A 19,440-nucleotide genomic window follows, 5' to 3' on the forward strand; every position below is an offset into this window, starting at 1 on the left:
ATGTCAACATCCTGGTTTTCCTGCTTTCCTGTGAGAAATCCAATCAAAGCTTTATGTAGCTACAAAACTAAAAGTCACGAACAAGTCAAATGTAATATAACACTCAAAATCTTGCTGTAGACTGATCATTAAAACAACGGCACAAAATCAACTAAATGTTCACCTAGGTAAGCATCTAACACTGCAAAATCTTTCATGCTCTCCAGTTTTTTGTTTGTTTGTTTGTTTTGAAAACACAATATTTTAAGTCACACAGTATTACCATGGTATTAACAAACCATTAACTATAACACTACTAGATTAATAATAACAGTTTGTAAGGTAAAAGTTGGTTTTAGGCTTTGTAGGATTGGGGAAGCCGAATAAGATCATACTTTATAACTACTAATGAATAATTAATATATTAATAATAGGCAGGTAATAAGTTAGGAGTTATAGCATGAATTATGACAAATTAAAATGTTACCTTTATTTAATTTTGATCCACAAATGCCACACAATGTTCTTACAACATGTGGTACTGTGCATGTGTTGAACTCAATCATCAGTGTTGATCCATGCTTGAGTATACTTTTTTGAGTATAGTTTTACATAACATGCATACTTTGAAAGATGACATAACATTAGACAAGTCTTGTCTGTGCCTCCAATATGTCTTTGCACGATTTCCTTACTACTTGCACTGACTCATTCACAAAATTAAAGATCCAATCAGAGCAATCTCTCTGCCCAAACACCTCCAGTGGGTATTCAACTTGCTAAAACCCAAAGTATCCACTCCTAATGATGTGACATTTGTCATCAGAAGCATCCCTGTGCTGTGTCATAAGCTGCATTCTAAACACAGTTGGAGGTGGGATTTTCAGCAGTGAAATGTCCCACTTCAAACCTTAATGCATTCCATTCAATCACTATATTTTTGGATTTCATAAAAAGGAGGACAATTCCAGATTCCAAGTTTACTGGAACACAATATTAGAACAGTCTGATAAGGATTTACTTAACGTGGCAAAAAACTAGTCCAACAGATTCTCACCAACCGCCTGGTGAGAACATTGTTTTTTGAGGATTAGGGTATGGTCCCTCTGTCTGTGGTTGTGTTAATTTGTCGGCTTCCAAGTAGAATTACACGTTATCATATGTGGTTTAGTTCTTTTGCTGCTCAGTCACATCATTTAAATGTCTACATGCCATCTCCATTGTCACCAACATATAGCATACCATGAAAACACAGTTCCAATTACAGTGTCCTCCATCCTCCAGTTGTTGTTTTTGTTTAATGTGGCACTTCATGTTGCTGTCAGCCATCTTACATCATTTAAGAGTTTAGTCACGTGAAAGTGAAAATATGGGAGAGTAGTTCTTGGGGAAGGTGGCTATAGTTCCCATAACAGAGTTATTGTAACTACCTGGTGCAAATGAAGAACCTTTAAAATCCATGGAAACCTTCTGTTGCACAAATGGATCTTGTAGTGTAAAAGTTATTTCTAGACTATTAAAATCAGAAACCCCAAGAAAAAAATATTCTTTAAAATTTTTCGGGAAAGGTATTCTTGGCATCGCGGTGGCTCAATGGTTAGCACTGTTACCTCAGAGCAAGAAGGTCACTGGTTTGAGTTCTGGCTGGGTCAGTTGGTATTTTTATGTGGAGTTTACATGCTCTTCCCAAATTTGTGTGGGTTTTCTCTGGGTGCTCCGGTTTCCCCCACAGGGTGATTACTACTACTAGGTTATGGCTGGAAGGAAATTTGTGCTGGAATAGTTAGCAGTTCATTCCACTGTGGCAACCGCTGATAAATAAGGGACTAAGCCAAAGGAAAATTAATGAATAAAATAACGGTTCTTCTGTAAGCATCATTGAAAGTGTAATTGTAACAAGTAGATTGTATGTTGGTGGACCATCAAATTAAGCATCACATTCTGAGACTGTGGGAAAGCACGAGAAAAAAGTACAAATGTGAAATTTCTAAGTAAATTTAAAAGAGAAGGAGCTACGGCTGTCATTACTGTTACATTATTGTTGCTGATGTGCGGTAAGAGAAAAAAAGAGCCAAGAAAAACATACAAAGGAAAGGAGAGAGCGTAACATCGAAACAGGACTCTGATTATATCCAGATAGTCTGGATTCACCACCGTGCATCATTACAAATGTGCCTCCTCTTCTGCTTTCTCACACACACACATTTCTTCATGCTGTACATTATCAAGCATGCATGAATGCATGTGTGTGTGCCCCTTTTAGGCTTTTCTGCTGTCAGCACGCTGCTCATCAGAGTATGTAAAGGGTATCACTTTACAGTGAAGTCACAGGCCTGGAACCTCCTCCCTTTGGCTGCAGCAGACCCTGTAATTTCTGTTTGCAACTTATTTCAGTGTAATCTCCCTATATTCGTGACAGGAACACAAAGCTGCTGTTTTTTTAAGCTGGGGTTAGTGGAAGTATTGGTGCGGCTTGATATCTAATAGTAATTAAGAAAGTATTTATATAGCATATTTTATTGTGTATGGCCATACATCCAAATCGCTTCGCAATTATGGGGGGGGATCTCTTCACTTCACCAGCAGTGTGCAGCATCCACATGGATGATGCGACGGCAGCCACAGGACAATGGTGCCAGTGTGCCAGATGGAGTGGAGACAGTTATAGAGCCAATGCAGTGGAATAGGATGATTGTGAGGTCATGATGAGTGAGGGCCAAATGAGGGAATTGTGCCAGGACACCATGGTTACACCCCTACTCTTTATGAGAAGTGCCATGGGATTTTTAATGACCACAGAGAGTCAGGACCTCGGTTCCAAAAGACGACAACTGACAGTATTCACTATTCACTATACTGGGGCTATAGGACTCACACAGACCTCAGGTTGAGCATCCTCTGCTGGCCTCACCGACACCACTTCCGTTGTCCCATGTGGTCTCCCGTCCAGGTACTGACCAGGCTCAGCCCTGCTTGGCTTCAGTGAGTAACCGGTCTTGGGCTGCAGGGTGATATGGCTGTAATAGTAAAAGGTGTAGAGGTAGGGTACAGTGTGTCTCAGTTTAAGAGGATGTACAGAGTACTAATGCATAATTAAAGAAACAGACCCACAATATAGCTGCTGTCCAACTTATGTTCTCCCTAAATTCAGAGAAGACACTAAACTGTTATTATTTCTACAGGAAACAGCATGAACGCAGGCGACACCAAATCACTGAGCATAAAATAGAAGCGGCAACATTCTTTGAGTTAACAACTCTTCACTTTCGAGAAAATTAGCTGGTTCTTTGACACACAAAGGCGACGGAAAAAGCTTCTTTGAGCATTTGCATGTAATTAGAAAGATAATTAAAATGTACAATACGTGTCTCTGAGGAAAAGCAGGATCTGTCGGCTAGTTTACAGGCTGTGGGTTTACAGCTGTTTTCCTGAATAATTAAGCGGAGAGAAAGCCGTATACCCAACACAGCTGGAGTCTTTTTCTCATATCCTAAAGACGCCTGTCCAAAGATTAACACTAATTTAACAGAAACCATAAACATCTCAGATGGATCAGTGACTAGTCATTTGATGGGCAATGACAGACATAGAAGCAGCCATAATACTGTAGTAGTTTCGTTTGTGTTCATTTTTAGGTTTGATGATAAATACATGTTTATAAGAAATACTAGAGCTGAACAGGTTATTTTAGTTTATCTGAAATACTTATGGCGGTTCTCTGTGGCGATCCCTGACAAATAAAGGGGACTAAGCCGAGTGAAAATGAATAAATGAATTAAATATTTATTTGATTGTTATTAATATGATAGGGAGCATGGTGGCTCAGCCTTTGTCGCCTCACAGCAAGAAATTCCTGTGTGGAGTTTGAATATATTCCCCGTGTTTTTGTGGGTTTCCTCCAGGTGCTCCGGTTTCCCCCACAGTCCAAAGAAACACAGCATAAGTGAAGAGGATAAACAAAATTGGCCGTATGCAAGAGTGTATGGGTGTTTCCTAATTGGTGGGGGCTGGAAGGGCATCCGCTGCATAAAACATTTGCTGAAATAGTTGGAGGTTCATTGCGCTGTGGTGATAATCAGGGATTAATCCGAAGGAAAATTAATGAATAAATAATTAACATAAAACAAATTTGCAGAGTAACATTAAACATTTAAAATTACACAAAATACCCAGAGCACTTTTAGTTTTTAACTTGCAGATAGCACTAGCATACAATTCTTCTTGACATAAAACCACAAGTTTAAAGAACAGCCAGTTAAATTTAATATATTTCCACTTTTCTCTCACTTTCTTTCTTTTCTTTTTTCTTTTATTATCATTATTTATTTTACCTAATACACCATGCTGCCATCCTTAACTTTCGGTACTGACCAGTTTATATGCCTTATTTGTAAAATTTCTGTTTGTTGCAGTGTGGTTTATTTTTATTCTTCTAATTAATTTTGTACTGCTTTTCTATTTGTACTGTTATTTTCTCTCTTACTTTTGTTTGTTAACTGTCATAAAAATCTGATAAATAAATCTTTAAAAAGCAACAATGAGATGCCCAAATCATCAAACTAAATTTACAAATCTACATTTAAGTTCATATTAAAGCCAAGTAAAGTATTTAAAATAATTGTCTAAAAATAAAATATATCATAATCATTTAGTGTATTTATGTAAAAATTAAACAATATTATTATGTAAACTGTTAAAGTATTAACATTCATATAAAACAATAAGAGATCATACTGAATTTTATGTCCCAAATACATTAATAAATTCTTCAAAAGATGGTAGATTCAAATTTACATTTATTAGTCATTCGGATCTGCACTGTGACCTTAAATTATACAGTCTTTTTAATATGTCTTTAAATGATCGCTGTTATAAATACACCTTACAGTAGTTTTGGTAGACTAATGAATGACATATTAGTATACGTCTCTAAAGCATGGTTAAAATCATGACACTCTCTATAAATTTGCATAAACTGACCCATTGTATAACTTTTACTGCAAATTTAACATCCTAAAGCATTAAACTGAATTTACATTTCCAAACAACTATTTCATATTAGCCACACGTTTTTACAACCAGCTTTTAATTTTGTTTTAGGATCATGCCGGCTTGTGCCCAGAATCAGCTGGTTAAGACCATTAACTGAAAATACGAGGCCAACATTTCTGTACCAGTCTGAATGTTTCTTTTCCACATTAATGAAATCCCTATGTGCATTCAGCTTCTAATCATTTCTGGGTGCACGTCGAATTGGGCATGATTTTTTTTTAATAAAGTGTAAATAAATACAAAATGAAATAAGAGGCGTCAGCTACTGTGGAGTTAGTAGGAAATTTTAAAGTGTCAAAATTGTCAGTTTGACAAGTGCTAATATTAGAACGCATGCTGTTTAACAATAGAGAAGCAGAGCCAGATTTATGCATAGGTATTATGGGCAAATCCAGAAGGACAATCAGGAGAAAAAATATGTTTGTTTATGCTAACACACTGGAAGAAAAATGTACTGCCTAAATTAACTAAACACTGTGAAGATGATATGACAAAAAGCCAGCAAATGTTTTGATGATACTTTAGCTTATTTTAATAAGTTAATCAGGTTTCAACAAATTGTTTTACACTGTAAAAAAATTATATGAACAATTAGTCATGAGAGCAACAAGTTAATCAAGTTCTAACTTAATTTTATAAGTTATGCAAGCTGTTTTAAGTAGGTTTATATATAAACCTAGGTTTTAAGTAGCTTTATAATACAAGTTCAATGGAAAGAAATAAGGCAACCAGCTTTTCTTTACAGTGTAGTAATATAAGATTTAATATTTTTAGTTAGCTTGACTAATGTAAGTTAAGATGACTAGGAAATTTCATTTAACTAAACACGTTAAGGCAGTATGATTTTTTTACAGTAAATATTAATATGTTTTTTATTATACTGTTCAGTATAGCTACCAGAAATTTTTTTTTAATGCATTATTCAACATCCAGTTCACATTTTACAGCTAATATACAAAAATCTGTCATCTATCTATAAAGTCTCCAACGGAACAGCACAACAGAGGAGGGTAAAATATTGATTTAGCTTATGTCACAGAAAAAATCTGATGCTGTAGACAATGTAACATAAACTACATTAAAAAGATCAGTTGATTCAACTAAACAATTTAGGACAGTAAGATTTTTTAAAGGGAATATTAATTTGTTTAATTCTATTTAGTATGCAAGCTACCAAATATAATATTTTAATGCATTATTCTTATTTTGCATTACAATAATGCATTATTATAATGCAAAAACAAAAATAATGTTATACAAACATGGAGTCTCCCTAGCGGACAATGGAAAAGTATAACAGAGGATGGTAAATATTGATTTAGCTTATGTCACAATAAAATCTGATGCTATAGACAATGTGATATAAACTACAATAAAAATTACAAAGGGAAAAAGGTGCTTTGGAGCATTCAGTTCAGGTAAATTCTAAGAGACTAATCTTTATATGAGATCAGTGTGTTGAGAAAACACTTTTAGTGGCACCAGTAACCACCAGGACCATAGTTCCCAGGAAAAATGTAACTAATTTATAGGACAAAAATATTTTAAAGCAAACATTTAAAAGTTAAACCATATACATGTGGCTTATCATTTGATTTGAATGGCTATCCTAATTGCCAGATATTTTTAACACCGCCCAATTTATTAAGATTTATTAAACATGGCACAGTGTATACTTTTTTGCATTTAATACAATTGTGAAATAGACATTTAAGTTACATCATTTAAGTTACATCAACTGTCAACTGTTTTTATTTTAAAATTATAATAAATTAATCATTTGAAATAATATAAATTGAAACATAAGTAACTTCATATTGACAAAATAATACTTATACGTTTTAAATTGTGTTTGTGAAAATAAAATGTTAAATTGTAATGATGTACTAATTATGAGCTGCATACATATAAAAAAATTCTCACTGACATTTTTTTAAATTAAAACTTATTTAAAGACCTGATGGGAAAGGTTGTAATAATAGCACAGTAGGTTATACATTTTCGGTTGACACATTTTGATAATTTCATGTTTAATGAAAACAAGAATTGAACATTTGAAATAAGAAATAGCTAGAAATATTGTAGATTATTATTCTGGAAAAGAGTTTGGAATTCTCTTTCAGAACTATGACAAAAAAACTATTCATAAAACTTTGTTGTTATTATAAACAATCAAATGCACACTGACCGAATCAACTTCGAACATCCATGTATGACATGCAGTTGCAAAGGTCTGTTGTCTGATCAGAAACACACGCCTAAAACGAAACAAAATAGCCTAACTTAGCCTCGTTTTTGAGCAAAGAAAAACAACACATTTCGATTATAAATATTTGAAAATAGATAGAGACTCATTTATACATCAACATGAATACACACAATTTGCGTTTCAAATCCTGAAATATTATACACACACCGTTTGGTAAACACGTCTTCCCCTTCGTCGTGGGTCAGTTGAGTGATCATAGGTCACCCTCTAGTGGAGAGACCGCACAATCAGTCACAGCAAACTGAAGACCAATTAGCATCTAACCGTCAGTTAATTAACCGTGCGAGCATTGATAATGGCGGGGAATATAATGAAGCACATCTAGACTGCGCAGCACGGGTGAATGAGGCGGCTAATGCAAATGATAGACATGATTAGCCTATATTGTGCACTAAATGAGGGGATCGGATATCATACACAATGCGAAGACAGGAGAAAGGTGCGTTCATGGGGCGCTTATGGCAAGCCGTTTTTACATTTATTTTTCTATTAAACGTACAAGCCTACAACTATACAGTGGTTCTCAAACTGTGGAACATGAACCACAAGTGGTAAGCAGGCTTCCTTCTAGTGGTACACGGAGGAATCGCTGAATAGTTTAAGTTAAAAAAAAATGAACACACTTTTGATTTTAAAAGGCTAAAAAAAAAATCATTTTTCTAATGTAATGTTTGTTATGTATTCTAACATTTGAGGTTATTTTCCTCCCCATACTTGTAACGGTTGTTGGGGGCGTGTCTCGTAAATTTTTTATCCCAATGTTAACAGGTATCGTTTAATCACTTGCTTCTCTAACACACATAGGAGCAGTAAGCAGATCTAGTTTCCAATTGAAATATGTAAATCCAGTTCATAAATTTAAAATACAAGTTAACGTTAACATTTCATTCATTCATTCATTCATTCATTTTCTTTTCGGCTTAGTCCCTTTATTAATCCGGGGCGATCAACGTTTAAATTAACGTCAACGTTTAAATTAAAATGTGATTTTAATTTCTGTAAATTAAAATGTGATTTTAATTCCCATGTGGGCCCGAGTGGGGCCTGGGCTTGCCCGCATGGGGCCCACCTGGGATGGCTGACGTGGGGCCCACCTGGGCTGGCCTGAGTGGGGCCCACCTGGGATTGCACACGTGGGGCCCTCCTGGGCTGGCCTGAGTGGGGCCAACCTGGGCTGGTCTGAGTGTGGCCTACCTGGGCTGGTCTGAGTGGGGCCTAACTGGGATTTCCCGTGTGGGGCCCACCTGGGCTGGCCCAAGTGGGGCACAAGTATCATTGTGACAGCCAAAAGAGGAGAGAAAATGTTACCTCACAAGCCCACCAGCTGGTCAAAGGGTCCACATTAAGAAAAAAAGAAAGATAGAGAGATCTACTGTACCTTCAGTGTTAATGAAACACCAGCAAACAAAGCAATGAATTGTGAACAGTTTTCTTCTTTTTTTTAAGTAGTTGGAGCATTTCATTTGACCTTATTTGCCATAGTGCTACAGCTTAGTGCATATGGTAAAGTAAGTAATTACTGAACCAATACCAAATTATCTGCATCACAGTGCACTGAAGAAGCAATTAATTTTGACATCCTTAAAGGCTGAATTATACTTCTGCATCAAGTGCATGTTTTGCACATAGCTGTGCATTTATACTTCTGTTGCTCTGCCATAACATTTCCAAAACGCTAGCTGGCAGTGGGGTTTGTATGTTTCTCTGTGCAAATCGTAACTACCTGTAATGCTACCTTACTGTACAAGTATTTCAAACTCGCTTATTCAGAGGCGGAAACTGGAAGACGTGCAACAACTTTAACCATGAAGAAAACGCACAAAAAACAGGACTCTTCAACAGGACTCAACACTTGTTAAACACTTGCGCCAGGGGTGTTTGCTCCTCTCCTGCGGCTCTCAGTCCTGCCCACCGTCAACTCTACCAAGATAAGCAATCACAAAGTTTGCTCTTCGATTCGTTGATGCATTACTCCCAACACTGACTCTGGCATATAAAAGCTTCTCTGCTTTTTTGCCGTGACGCACTCGCATAGCATGTATGAAATGCATCATCATACACATCATACACCTGTTTGTTGTGAATGTGCAACTTCTAGTGGTAAAAATTTCCACATTTAATGGAAAATATATTATCTAAAAAATATTGTTACTAGTTGCATGGAAATAGGTACTAGTATGGTTTATTTATAAATGTTTAAATGGCTTGCCAAGGCACTTACATCTGTGCATGTGCATCCTAATGAAAACGATCTTCATTCCTGAGCAATCAGAACCCGCGAGGCAGAAAACAGGCCGTGCGTTGCCTAAAGTTGCCAGCGCTGTCGTGGAAACCGAATACTCAGCATGTAAATAATGTGATCTATCGATGCCATCTGGAAAAGATTGGGCCTGGGTGCCGTAACTGCTTCTTTACAGATATGAGAGAGGGGATCCATTACCATATTTATTTGTACTGCTAAACTTAGTCCGTGAATGGGATTATGTAGTGGCGGATTGAGGGTATTGCCTAAACAAACACATCTAGTAAAGCAGGATTTGGAGTATAACCTAAACAATAATGGATTTACAAGACAAGAGGGTTTTCCCCCCTTTTTTACAGGCTCTCGATCTTTCAAAAATGAAATCCAGACTTTTTGGGGGACCATGAGAGCGCAGTGAGGTGGTGGGATCTGGCCAAGGTATTTATCATATTTGAAAAATCTAGTTTGCTGGGGGAGGGAGACAGAGAGTAATGGGACAGGATGACAAGCAACTCCATCAAACTTACAGCCTCTGAAAGAAAAGCTTCTTGTGGCACAAACATGAGGTCCCTCCATCTCTGTAAAAATAGTGTCATCCTTAACACTTTTCCCCATGGACTGTTCATTTGTTCATCAAGTTGTGATATCCTGATGAAGCAGGCAGGCATGTGTGTTGTTAAGAGTAAGGGCTGGTGAAAAGGTCTGGCCAACGGTCTGACAGCAGCCTTGAGAGTGAGTTTACAGTGAGCTCTCTTTATCTACTGCTAGGACTGCTTTTCCCATTTAGATTCCCTCCTGAAATCCTCGTCTCTCTCCAGTGTCTCGAAATAACAGATTCTCCATGCCTTGACCTCTGTTTTTATCTAGTTCTGTGCCCTCTCTGTGCAGATAAACTTAATGTACTCATTATGAAGTCAACAGCTCACACAACAGTTCTCACACTACAAAAACAGTCAAATGCTTTAAAACAAAATATTTTTCCTGTTTAGAATAGGCCTAAAATATATAGTAGCCTACTTGCAGTCAAACCTTTTATCTGTTTATTTTTCTTCTTTTTCATCCTTTGAGATCTTCAAAAATAAAAATGAGAAACAATTTTTAGTTTTTAAAGATATCAAAGGATGAAAAAGAAGAAAAATGAACAGATAAAAGGTTTGACTGCAAGTATATATTTTAGGCCTATTCTAAACAGCAAAAAGATTTCGTTTGAAAGCATGTGACTTTGTATCTGTAGTGTGAGAACTGTTGTGTGAGCTGTTGTTTTGACCACTCATTTACATATTTTGGGGACATGAAGGTGCAAGTCTTTTAAACACATATTTCAAATTGTTTTCAAGTTTATAAAAAGAGGAAAATTGTGTAGAATGCATACTTCAAAACAGAGATGTCATACAGACCTGTAGCCAGGAGGGGGTTCGGGTGGTTCGAAAGACCCATTACCCCACTGACAAAGGTCTTTGTCCCATACATGAGCTCATTTGTCTAATTTTAACTGTTATGCCATCATAAGTTATCAAAATAATCCATCAAAAATTGGAATCTGATGCAAGTAAAGTTAACTTTTACTGTATTGTTGTTATAGAGAAAGCATTTTATAAGTAACTTTTATTCTAAATCTTGGACCTTATTCCTGAAAGAAAAATGTGACTGATGAAAAGTTGTAAAGCATCAAAAGCGACCCATATTAATACTTATTACGCTATCCATGAATTTTCAAATGTACTTTTTTTACAAGAGAGGCTATAAAATCATGAAGCTCTAGATTATTATTATTATATGTGCTTTTTTTTCTTTTTTTTTTTTTTAAATGGCCAAATTCTGGGACTGAAGGGAAGTTGAATGTGTTGACTAGTTTGTTATTTGCCTAATAAATTATAATAGGCCACAGTTTTAAGTTAACAATATCATATTGCTATTTCCCCCCAGCGATATATCATTAAGTAGCCTCTTCATTTTTCTTCATTCTAAATCTTTAGAAAGTGTTTTTAGTAAATTAAAAAGTGTGTCCATCTGACAAGCTAATTCAGCAAAAAAGTAGTTAAAAATCTAAATTGCAGTATTTAAACCTCATTATTAAATAAAAAAATTAGTCGAATAATTATTATCATCAGTCGAGTATTTAGGAAATATACACAAAGTTTGATCTTGATGCCTGCAACACACTTCAAAAAGTTGGGACAGAACCAAATTAAAATAATATTGTACCTTCAATTCAATTCAGCTTTATTTGTATAGCGCTTTTACAATGTAGATTGTGTCAAAGCAGCTTCACATAAATGGTCATAGTAACTGGAACCGTGCGGTTCAGTAACTGGAACAGTGTGGTTCAGGTTTTAGTTTTTAAGTTCAGTTCAGTTCAGTTTAGCTCAGTTCAGTGTGATTTAATCATTACTTAGAGTTCAAACACTGAAGAGCCAATTCATTGATGCGTAGCTCTACCAATCCTGAACCATGCGAGGCAGTGGCGACAGCGGAGAGGGAAAAAAAACTTCACCTGATGGGAGTTAAGAAAAAAAACCTTGAGAGAACCAGACTCAGTTGGGCACGACCATTTTAATTTCTCCGCTGGCCAAAAGTCTTGTGCAGAACTTCATTCGCCGTGGTTTAGGCTGGAAGATGGCCTCAATGAAGACTCGTCTGTCCCTGGAGCGTCGCTGGAATCAGACACATGTTCTCCACTCCCCACGACCATCAGCGCAGCAGCAGCTCAAGATATGGCCTGGTCCCGGATATGGAATCCTTGGGATCATCACGTCGCTGGTCTTGGATACACCTTGAGGGATGCTGACAACGGAGTAGAGGATCCACATGCAGTACTTTATTCAATAGAAAATGGCCAGGCAGGCAATGGTCAACACATAGGCAAAGCAGGAGCATGAGGATTATTCAAAAGAGTAGTCAGGGTCACAGGCAAAGAGATCAGTTCAGGCGACAAACAACATGAAAAATGAACAAGCCAAAGGTCAGAAAACAGGGCAGGGCAAATCAAGGCAAGGCAAAACAATGGAATGCTTCGAAATGTTACAGAGTATAAACCAAACAAGACTCAGCAATGTGTGTGTTTGAGAGGTGTATAAATAGTCACCTCTCAAAGGTGTCATTAGTCCTAGACAGCTTCAGCTGTGTGTTTTTGCAATAATGGTGGATCTGGTCCAAGTGTATGAGGGAAGTGCATGATGGCATTTGTAGTTCGGTAAAGTGGCAGATTTGTAGTTCTTCAGCAATCTGCACAGGCTGGATCACTGGTAAATGTGACAAATATCCACAAAATATCCGAAGGAAACAGTTTTGAAGCAGTCCGCACACATTAAGGAGGTGAATTGTTGATTCATAGGGGCTTAGTTGGGTGTAAAATAAGCATCTCAGTCGTTGCCATTTGTGCCAAATTTCATGTGAGAATTGTCAAGTTACATATTTCAATGCCAAAATCACAACCAATTTATGTCTTTCACCAGCTACTATATTTAATATGTGGAAACATTGAGGAAATCCAGTGAAATCTAAATTGGTGTAGAGTAAGGCAGGAACCCTCAGCTGAATGTGCTCCACCTTTGAGCCTCAGATGACACAGAATAAAAACCTGCCATGATGTGCTGTTTATTAAAGCCACATGAGCTAAGGAAATCTTCATGTGTTTATGAAATCATCATCAAGTATCAAGTATTATTTATATGGAGGCATAGATTGGCAAAATATAGAGCCACATACTGGCATCAGGAAAACATATTTCATGGAAAGTCTATGGTTAGATCAAGTCTATTTCTGTGTGCTACAGCAGCTTAGTTTTGTAGACCCATAATGGAAGTACAGTTCATATCTGTCCTATTTGAACATGTATGGCTCATCATGAAAAGGAGAAACAGCTAATGATGACCACTGATCATTGAGCATCTGAAGTTTTCTATAAGGGGAGATTGGGCAAAAAAGTGGCTGTAAAACTTTACTTTTATTGTCATTTACCAGATGACTAAACACTGTATAAAAAGGAAAGTTGATATGAAATTGTGTTAATCTTTTTATTGTAAACTTTTGTGTTTTGCAGCCATCAAAATTAAAATGTGTTTTCCAGAATACAATTAATTTGCTTGCTGAAAACACTAGATTTTTTCTTCATGACAGCTAAATAAAGTTGAAGAAGATATCCTGATAATAGCATGCTTATTTCCACAGACTCCTGTCCAGTAAGTGCCTAAACATATATCAGAGCCTATTAGGACCAGGTGAAGGGAGAACCACAGAGAGGGTCCGGAGATCCCGCAGACATGCTGACACAAAACAGAGATTGCTGAGAAGAGATAAGAAAATGATGGATGGTAGCAGACAGGATACAAACACCTGCTCCTGTTCAGCTAGTGTGTCAATCATTAAAACAAACACCGTCCTTTGAGGGCACTTTCATTTAGTTTTTCATCACATCACCCTGTTTCATGTCGTTCCTTTGTATCTCCCTCTTATAAGTGCCCTCTTTCTTTTCCCCCTCATCTGGTATTGATATTTCTTTCTATGTCCTCAACTTACCTATCAGATGTGAGCAGTGTGGATTGCAGAGTTTTGTAGTCTGGAACAAGGATGGAGCAATTACAAAACTGAGTATTTTTGTTTGGATAATATTTCATTTGGAAATCTGTACTTTAATTCAAGAACATGACTTCATCTGATAATGGAAGAGTATGCAGAAGAGCCGTAATTTCTGAATGGAGTGGGAAAGCACCACTAATTATGGCCTTTTGCAAGCCAAGAGGAAGTGGGGCTGCCAGGTCCTCTTTCCTCTGCGATCCTTCACCCTGAGGGGGCTGGGACCGCCTGGAGCTGGGCCTCCTCCCCTGGAGCTCTCAGAGTGAGAGATGCCAAATCTAATCTTTGGAAGAGGAATCTTTGAATCCTCTTCATCACTTTTTTTTAAGCATATGGGGTTGAGAATATTGGGTTGTCATGCTGCTGTTTATTTTGACATATGTTTATTTTACTTCTTATCTTGAGTCCTTAACCGATTAAAAAATACCATCACATGGATATACAGTGGGGGAAATAAGTATTGAACACATCACCATTCATAGAAATCATACACTACCTGACAAAAGTCTTGTCGTCGACCCCAGTTGTAAGAGCAACAAAAAAAAGGAAAAGTGGCAAAAGATCTTTCAGATGAATCATCTGTTGAACTGCGTCCCAATGATCACAAATACTGTTGAAGACCCAGCCTGATCTCACGAGAAAACGTAAGTATTTTACGTTTTGCCAGTTTAGTGGCTAATTTGTACGAATTCGTACGAGTTCAGTCGTACGAAATGGCACGATTTCAAAAAGGAGGCGTGGTCCTGACCCCACCCCTAACCCCAACCGTCATTGGGGGATAAGCAAATCGTACTAAATTGTACGAATTAGATCGTACGAATTCATACGAATTAGCCACTAAATGAAAAAGTTACGAATTGCTGTGAGATTGTGTTGGAAGACCTATTGGAACCCCCATGGACCCAAGATTCTCATAGAAATTAGTCAAGTTTGGTGAAGGAAAAATCATGGTTTGGGGGTAAATTTAGTTTAGGGGCGTGTGAGAGATCTGCAGAGTGGATGGTAACATCAACAGCCTGAGATATCAAGATATTTGTGTTGCCTATTACATTACATTACAAACCACAGGAGAGGGCAAATTCTTCAGCAGGATAGTGCTCCTTCTCATACTTCAGCCTCCACATTAAAGTTTCTGAAAGCAAAGAAGGTGCTCCAGTATTGGCCAGCCCAGTCACCAGACATGAATATTATTGAAGATGCTCTGGGAGTCCTGCAATAATGCTTTCTTTTCCATTCCAGATTAGTTATTTGAGTCATTGCAGTGATGTATGGATGCAGTCCTCCAAGCTCATGGGAGTCATACACAATAATAATTATTTTTCCACTGCACCATGGCTTTATATTCTACTGTACATTATGTTAAGTGACAAGATTTTTGTCTAAACAAAGTCAGAGCTTACTGTCCTAATTACTTTGAGCTTACTGTGCCTTTCATATTAGCCACTTCTAATATAATAAGTTATTATCTGTTGTTTCTAAAACTTGGATAGGTGACAAGACTTTTGTCAGGTAGTTTATTTCTAACGGTGCTGTTAACTTGAACTTTTCTCCGGATAACAACCAAATAACTTCATAAATGCTAAGAAAACAAAACTAATTTCTTTAATTAGTTTTAAATTTAAATGTAATTTTTAAATAATTAATTTAATTTAAAATTAAGTTATTAATTAATTAAAAATGAAACAACACAGGGGAAAAGAAAGGGGGGTGTAGAAAGGTAGTGAAAGCCCAGACAGCAGCTGAAATCTCTTAGTAGTTATTTAGCAATCCTCCCTCGTTGTAAATGAATGTACATCTATGTTAGCAGAACGATGAAGATAAAAACCAGGGTGAACATTTCAGCAAGACAATGATCCAAAAAGGAAACACTCAATTGCTTTCAGAGAAAGAAAATCAAGCTGTAGTATAGCCCAGCCAATCATCTGACTTAATTCCAAATGAAAATACAAAATGTTCAATACTTATTACTCCACTGTACAATGAGCATGCTGTTCAATACGTTCAGTCACAAAATACATTTCTTTTTATTCTGTATGTTTAGGTTTAGCCTTTAATCTGTCTGTGAATGTTATGAAACTGCAGGGCTAAATGTAGGGCTTTTGTTTTATTAGTCCAGACTAAACAAACAAAGATATTCAAACTACATGTGGGAACAATCCTGAAAGTCAAAATTCTGTGTATAAGCACATTAACATTAAAGGGATAGTTCACTCCAAAATGAAAAGTCATTCCAAACCAGTTTGTTTTGTCTGCCGGACAAAACAAAAAAGATATTTTAAAGAATGTTTGAAACCTGTAACCATTGATTTCCATGGTATTTTTTATACTATTGATGTTAATGGCTACAGTAATAATTAAATATTTCTAATAAGTTAGTAGTAAAATAATTTTTTTGTGTTTTGTGTAACAGAAGAAAGCAACTCAGACTGGTTTGGAACAAGTCAAAGGGAGCAAAGGATGAAAGAATGTTTATTTTTGGGTGAACTATGCCTTTAACATTGATATTTTAACAGTGCATTGAGATCTTAAGTAGTGCAACGTTCACACAGGAAAGTTTTCAGATGCTGCGAATTTAAGGTTATAGTGCTGTAAATGTTTAAATTCTTGGATTCTTCCTGCCCTACATGTTTTTGTCCTTGTAGTTTTTTTGTTCACTTTTGTCCATCAGAAATGCGTGTAAAGTTTTTGCACACATTAACAATGGGGCAACAAGGTGGCTCATTGGTTAGCACTGTCACCTCACAGCAAGAAGGTTGCTGATTTGAGTCCTGGCTGGTCCAGTTGTCGTTTCTGTGTGGAGTTTGCATGTTCTCCTCGTCTTTGTGTGGGTTTCCTCCAGGTGCTCCGGTTTCCCCCACAGTCCAAAGACATGCAGTACAGGTGAATTCAATAAACTATATTGGCCGTAGTGTAAGTGTGCATGGATGTTTCACAGTACTGGGTTGCAGCTGAAAGGGTTGTGTAACATATGCTGGATAAGTTGGTGGTTCATTCAGCTGTGGCGACCCCTGATGAATAAAGGGACCAATCCAAAGGAAAATGAATGAATAAATGAATGAACACTAAAATTGTGGGAAACTATTAGTGAATTAAATTGATCATTCTGTAATTTGGTTTGGTTATAAGCTCAGAAATTGCACTCAGTATCCTGTCTTTCTGCTTAACTTGAATCATATAGTATGGAAATATGTACTGATTGCGTTCAATGTGCCTTTTATTGTCTTGCAAAAAAGTTGTAATCTGATCACAGAGCCTGCACACATGCTGGACACGCTGCTGTCCATCTACTTCACAGCACCTTTCTGTTCTCCTCAATCTGCCACACAGATGTGAAGCTGAGCCACAGTTGCTGCTTTCATTTTTTTATTTTTATTTACAGACCCTAAAACAGATAAAAGCCGCAGTTTGCTTTTACTGTCCAGGGTGATGGGTTTGCAAGGTTTGCCATAAAGCACTCAGTTGGACATTGAGGATGAGACACGAGGAGCAGATGAAGTTATCACCTCAGAGGCCCGCTGATCTATCCAAACATGTCTTGTAAGAATGGACTTTGTGTAAAAGCTAAGAGGACTGAAAACAGGCTTTGTTTATTGTGCATTTCTGTCTTCATCATTTTTGAACTGTCATGTTTGCTCACCTTTTGTTCACCCAAGATACAGTAGGTCCCTTTTTTCAATTTAAAACAGAAGATTACTTTGCTGAGTAAGTGGGTACTCTTTGAGAATAAATACACAGGGGAAACAAAATTTGTACCTACAAAACATTGAAGTCTAAAACAAAGTAATTGGTCTGTCCAAAAAAAAAAAAAAACATGTAAATTATTTGCAACATTCGTTTTTAGCAAGCATGTTAATGACAGTTTGGAGTGCAATTTTTTAGGTCACATAATGAGAGTTTGCATCTAAACTGACACTGTGTAAAATGTAAAGTGTAGTATCTGAGTGTCTGTGTGTTGTATTATTTATCAAACTTACATTTGCTTATTATGGACTTTTACAGACTCCCATCATTTTTATGTAAGTGATACAATCCATGCCAAGCTGTTTTTTAAATGACAGTTACCATGGAGTGCATTTAAATTGTGTAATGCACAGCTAGTCTGGATTATTCATTTTATGTCAAGGTCATTTGTCAGTTCTATCGTGCTCAGACTGCTTGCATGCTTTTAATGCCCACACCTAACCCTGCCCCTGCAGTGATGTCACTGGCTCTATTCAGTGCATGTGTCTGAGACTGCATTGGTGCGTTCTAAATTTGTTTTTGGTGTGTAAACTCATCTCTACTTCTATTTCCACTTAAATTGCTAATTCTGTTTGAATCTCTCATTCTTTTAAAACTCATCAGATAAATATTTTGCAGATTTCATTATAAGCTCTTGAAGTTGTACTGTATCTCTTTTGACAGCAGTGTTGGGTGTAATGATTTACAAAGTAACCAGTTACTGTAACAAGATTACGTTCTTGCTTAAGAAATAAGGTATTACTGAAACAATATCACCTGCTGGCGGCGCAGTAGGTAGTGCTGTCCCCTTACAGCAAGAAGGTTGCTGGTTTGAGCCTCGGCTGGGTCACTTGGCATTCCTGTGTGGAGTTTGCATGTTCTCTCTGCGTTCGCATGGGTTTCCTCCGGGTGCTCCGGTTTCCCCCCACAGTCCAAAGACATGTGGTACAGGTGAATTGGGTAGGCTAAATTGTCTGTAGTGTATTAGGGTGTGTGGTTGTTTCCCAGGGATGGGTTGTGGCTGGAAGGGCATCTGCTGTGTAAAAACGTGCTGGATAAGTTTGCAGTTTATTTTGCTGTGGCGACCCTGGATTAATAAAGGGACTAAGCTGACAAGAAAATGAATAAATGACACCTGCTTTGTTGTTGTTGTTATTTAGATTACTTAATGAAATTAAGTTTTTTATGTAGTAAAGTGCTATTACTTGTTCATGTTTATGAGTTAATGTGGGTTTCCTTTGGGTGCTCTGTTTTCCCCCCACAATCCAAATACGTGTGCTGTAGGTGAATTGGGTAAGCTAAATTGTCCATAGTGTATTTGTGTATGTTCTGGTCCTCCAGATTGGAAGTTGATCTTGGGCTAACAACTCAAGATATCAAGAAGTTACGAAACACCAATGGAGTGGCTAAATATCAACTTCGATATAAATGGCCCTGGGAGTGCGCAGAATGACATGGCAGCAACTGAATGCATTTAGGCATGTAAACATGGTCAAGATGATCTGCTGCAGTTCAAACCAAGCATCAGAATTGGGAAGAAAGGTGATTTAAGTGACTTTGAACATAGCATGGTTATTTGTGCCAGACAGGCTGATTTGAGTAT

General features: G+C 37.1%; 1 protein-coding gene across 2 annotated transcripts in view; it reads right to left on the reverse strand.

Annotated features, from left to right (window-relative positions):
• The window catches only part of wars2 (tryptophanyl tRNA synthetase 2, mitochondrial), a 40,869-nt gene extending 33,326 nt beyond the window's left edge, over positions 1-7,543 (reverse strand). Inside the window, exons 1-3 of one of the 2 annotated variants that reach the window (XM_087266400.1) lie at positions 7,448-7,543; positions 7,220-7,289; positions 2,861-2,996 (exon numbers count right to left, since the gene is read on the reverse strand). Coding sequence is in view for 1 of the 2 variants with exons in the window: in XM_087266399.1 (XP_087122525.1) it covers positions 7,220-7,289; positions 7,448-7,497 (120 nt within the window). In the remaining variant the exon portion in view is untranslated. The remainder of the gene's footprint in view (positions 1-2,860; positions 2,997-7,219; positions 7,290-7,447) is intronic. The other variant, XM_087266399.1, reaches the window with a different exon arrangement.
• Positions 7,544-19,440: the final 11,897 nt, after the last annotated feature.

Source organism: Danio rerio, chromosome 9, assembly GCF_052040795.2.
Source record: "Danio rerio strain M-AB ecotype USA chromosome 9, GRCz13ab, whole genome shotgun sequence".
Lineage (NCBI taxonomy): Eukaryota > Metazoa > Chordata > Actinopteri > Cypriniformes > Danionidae > Danio > Danio rerio.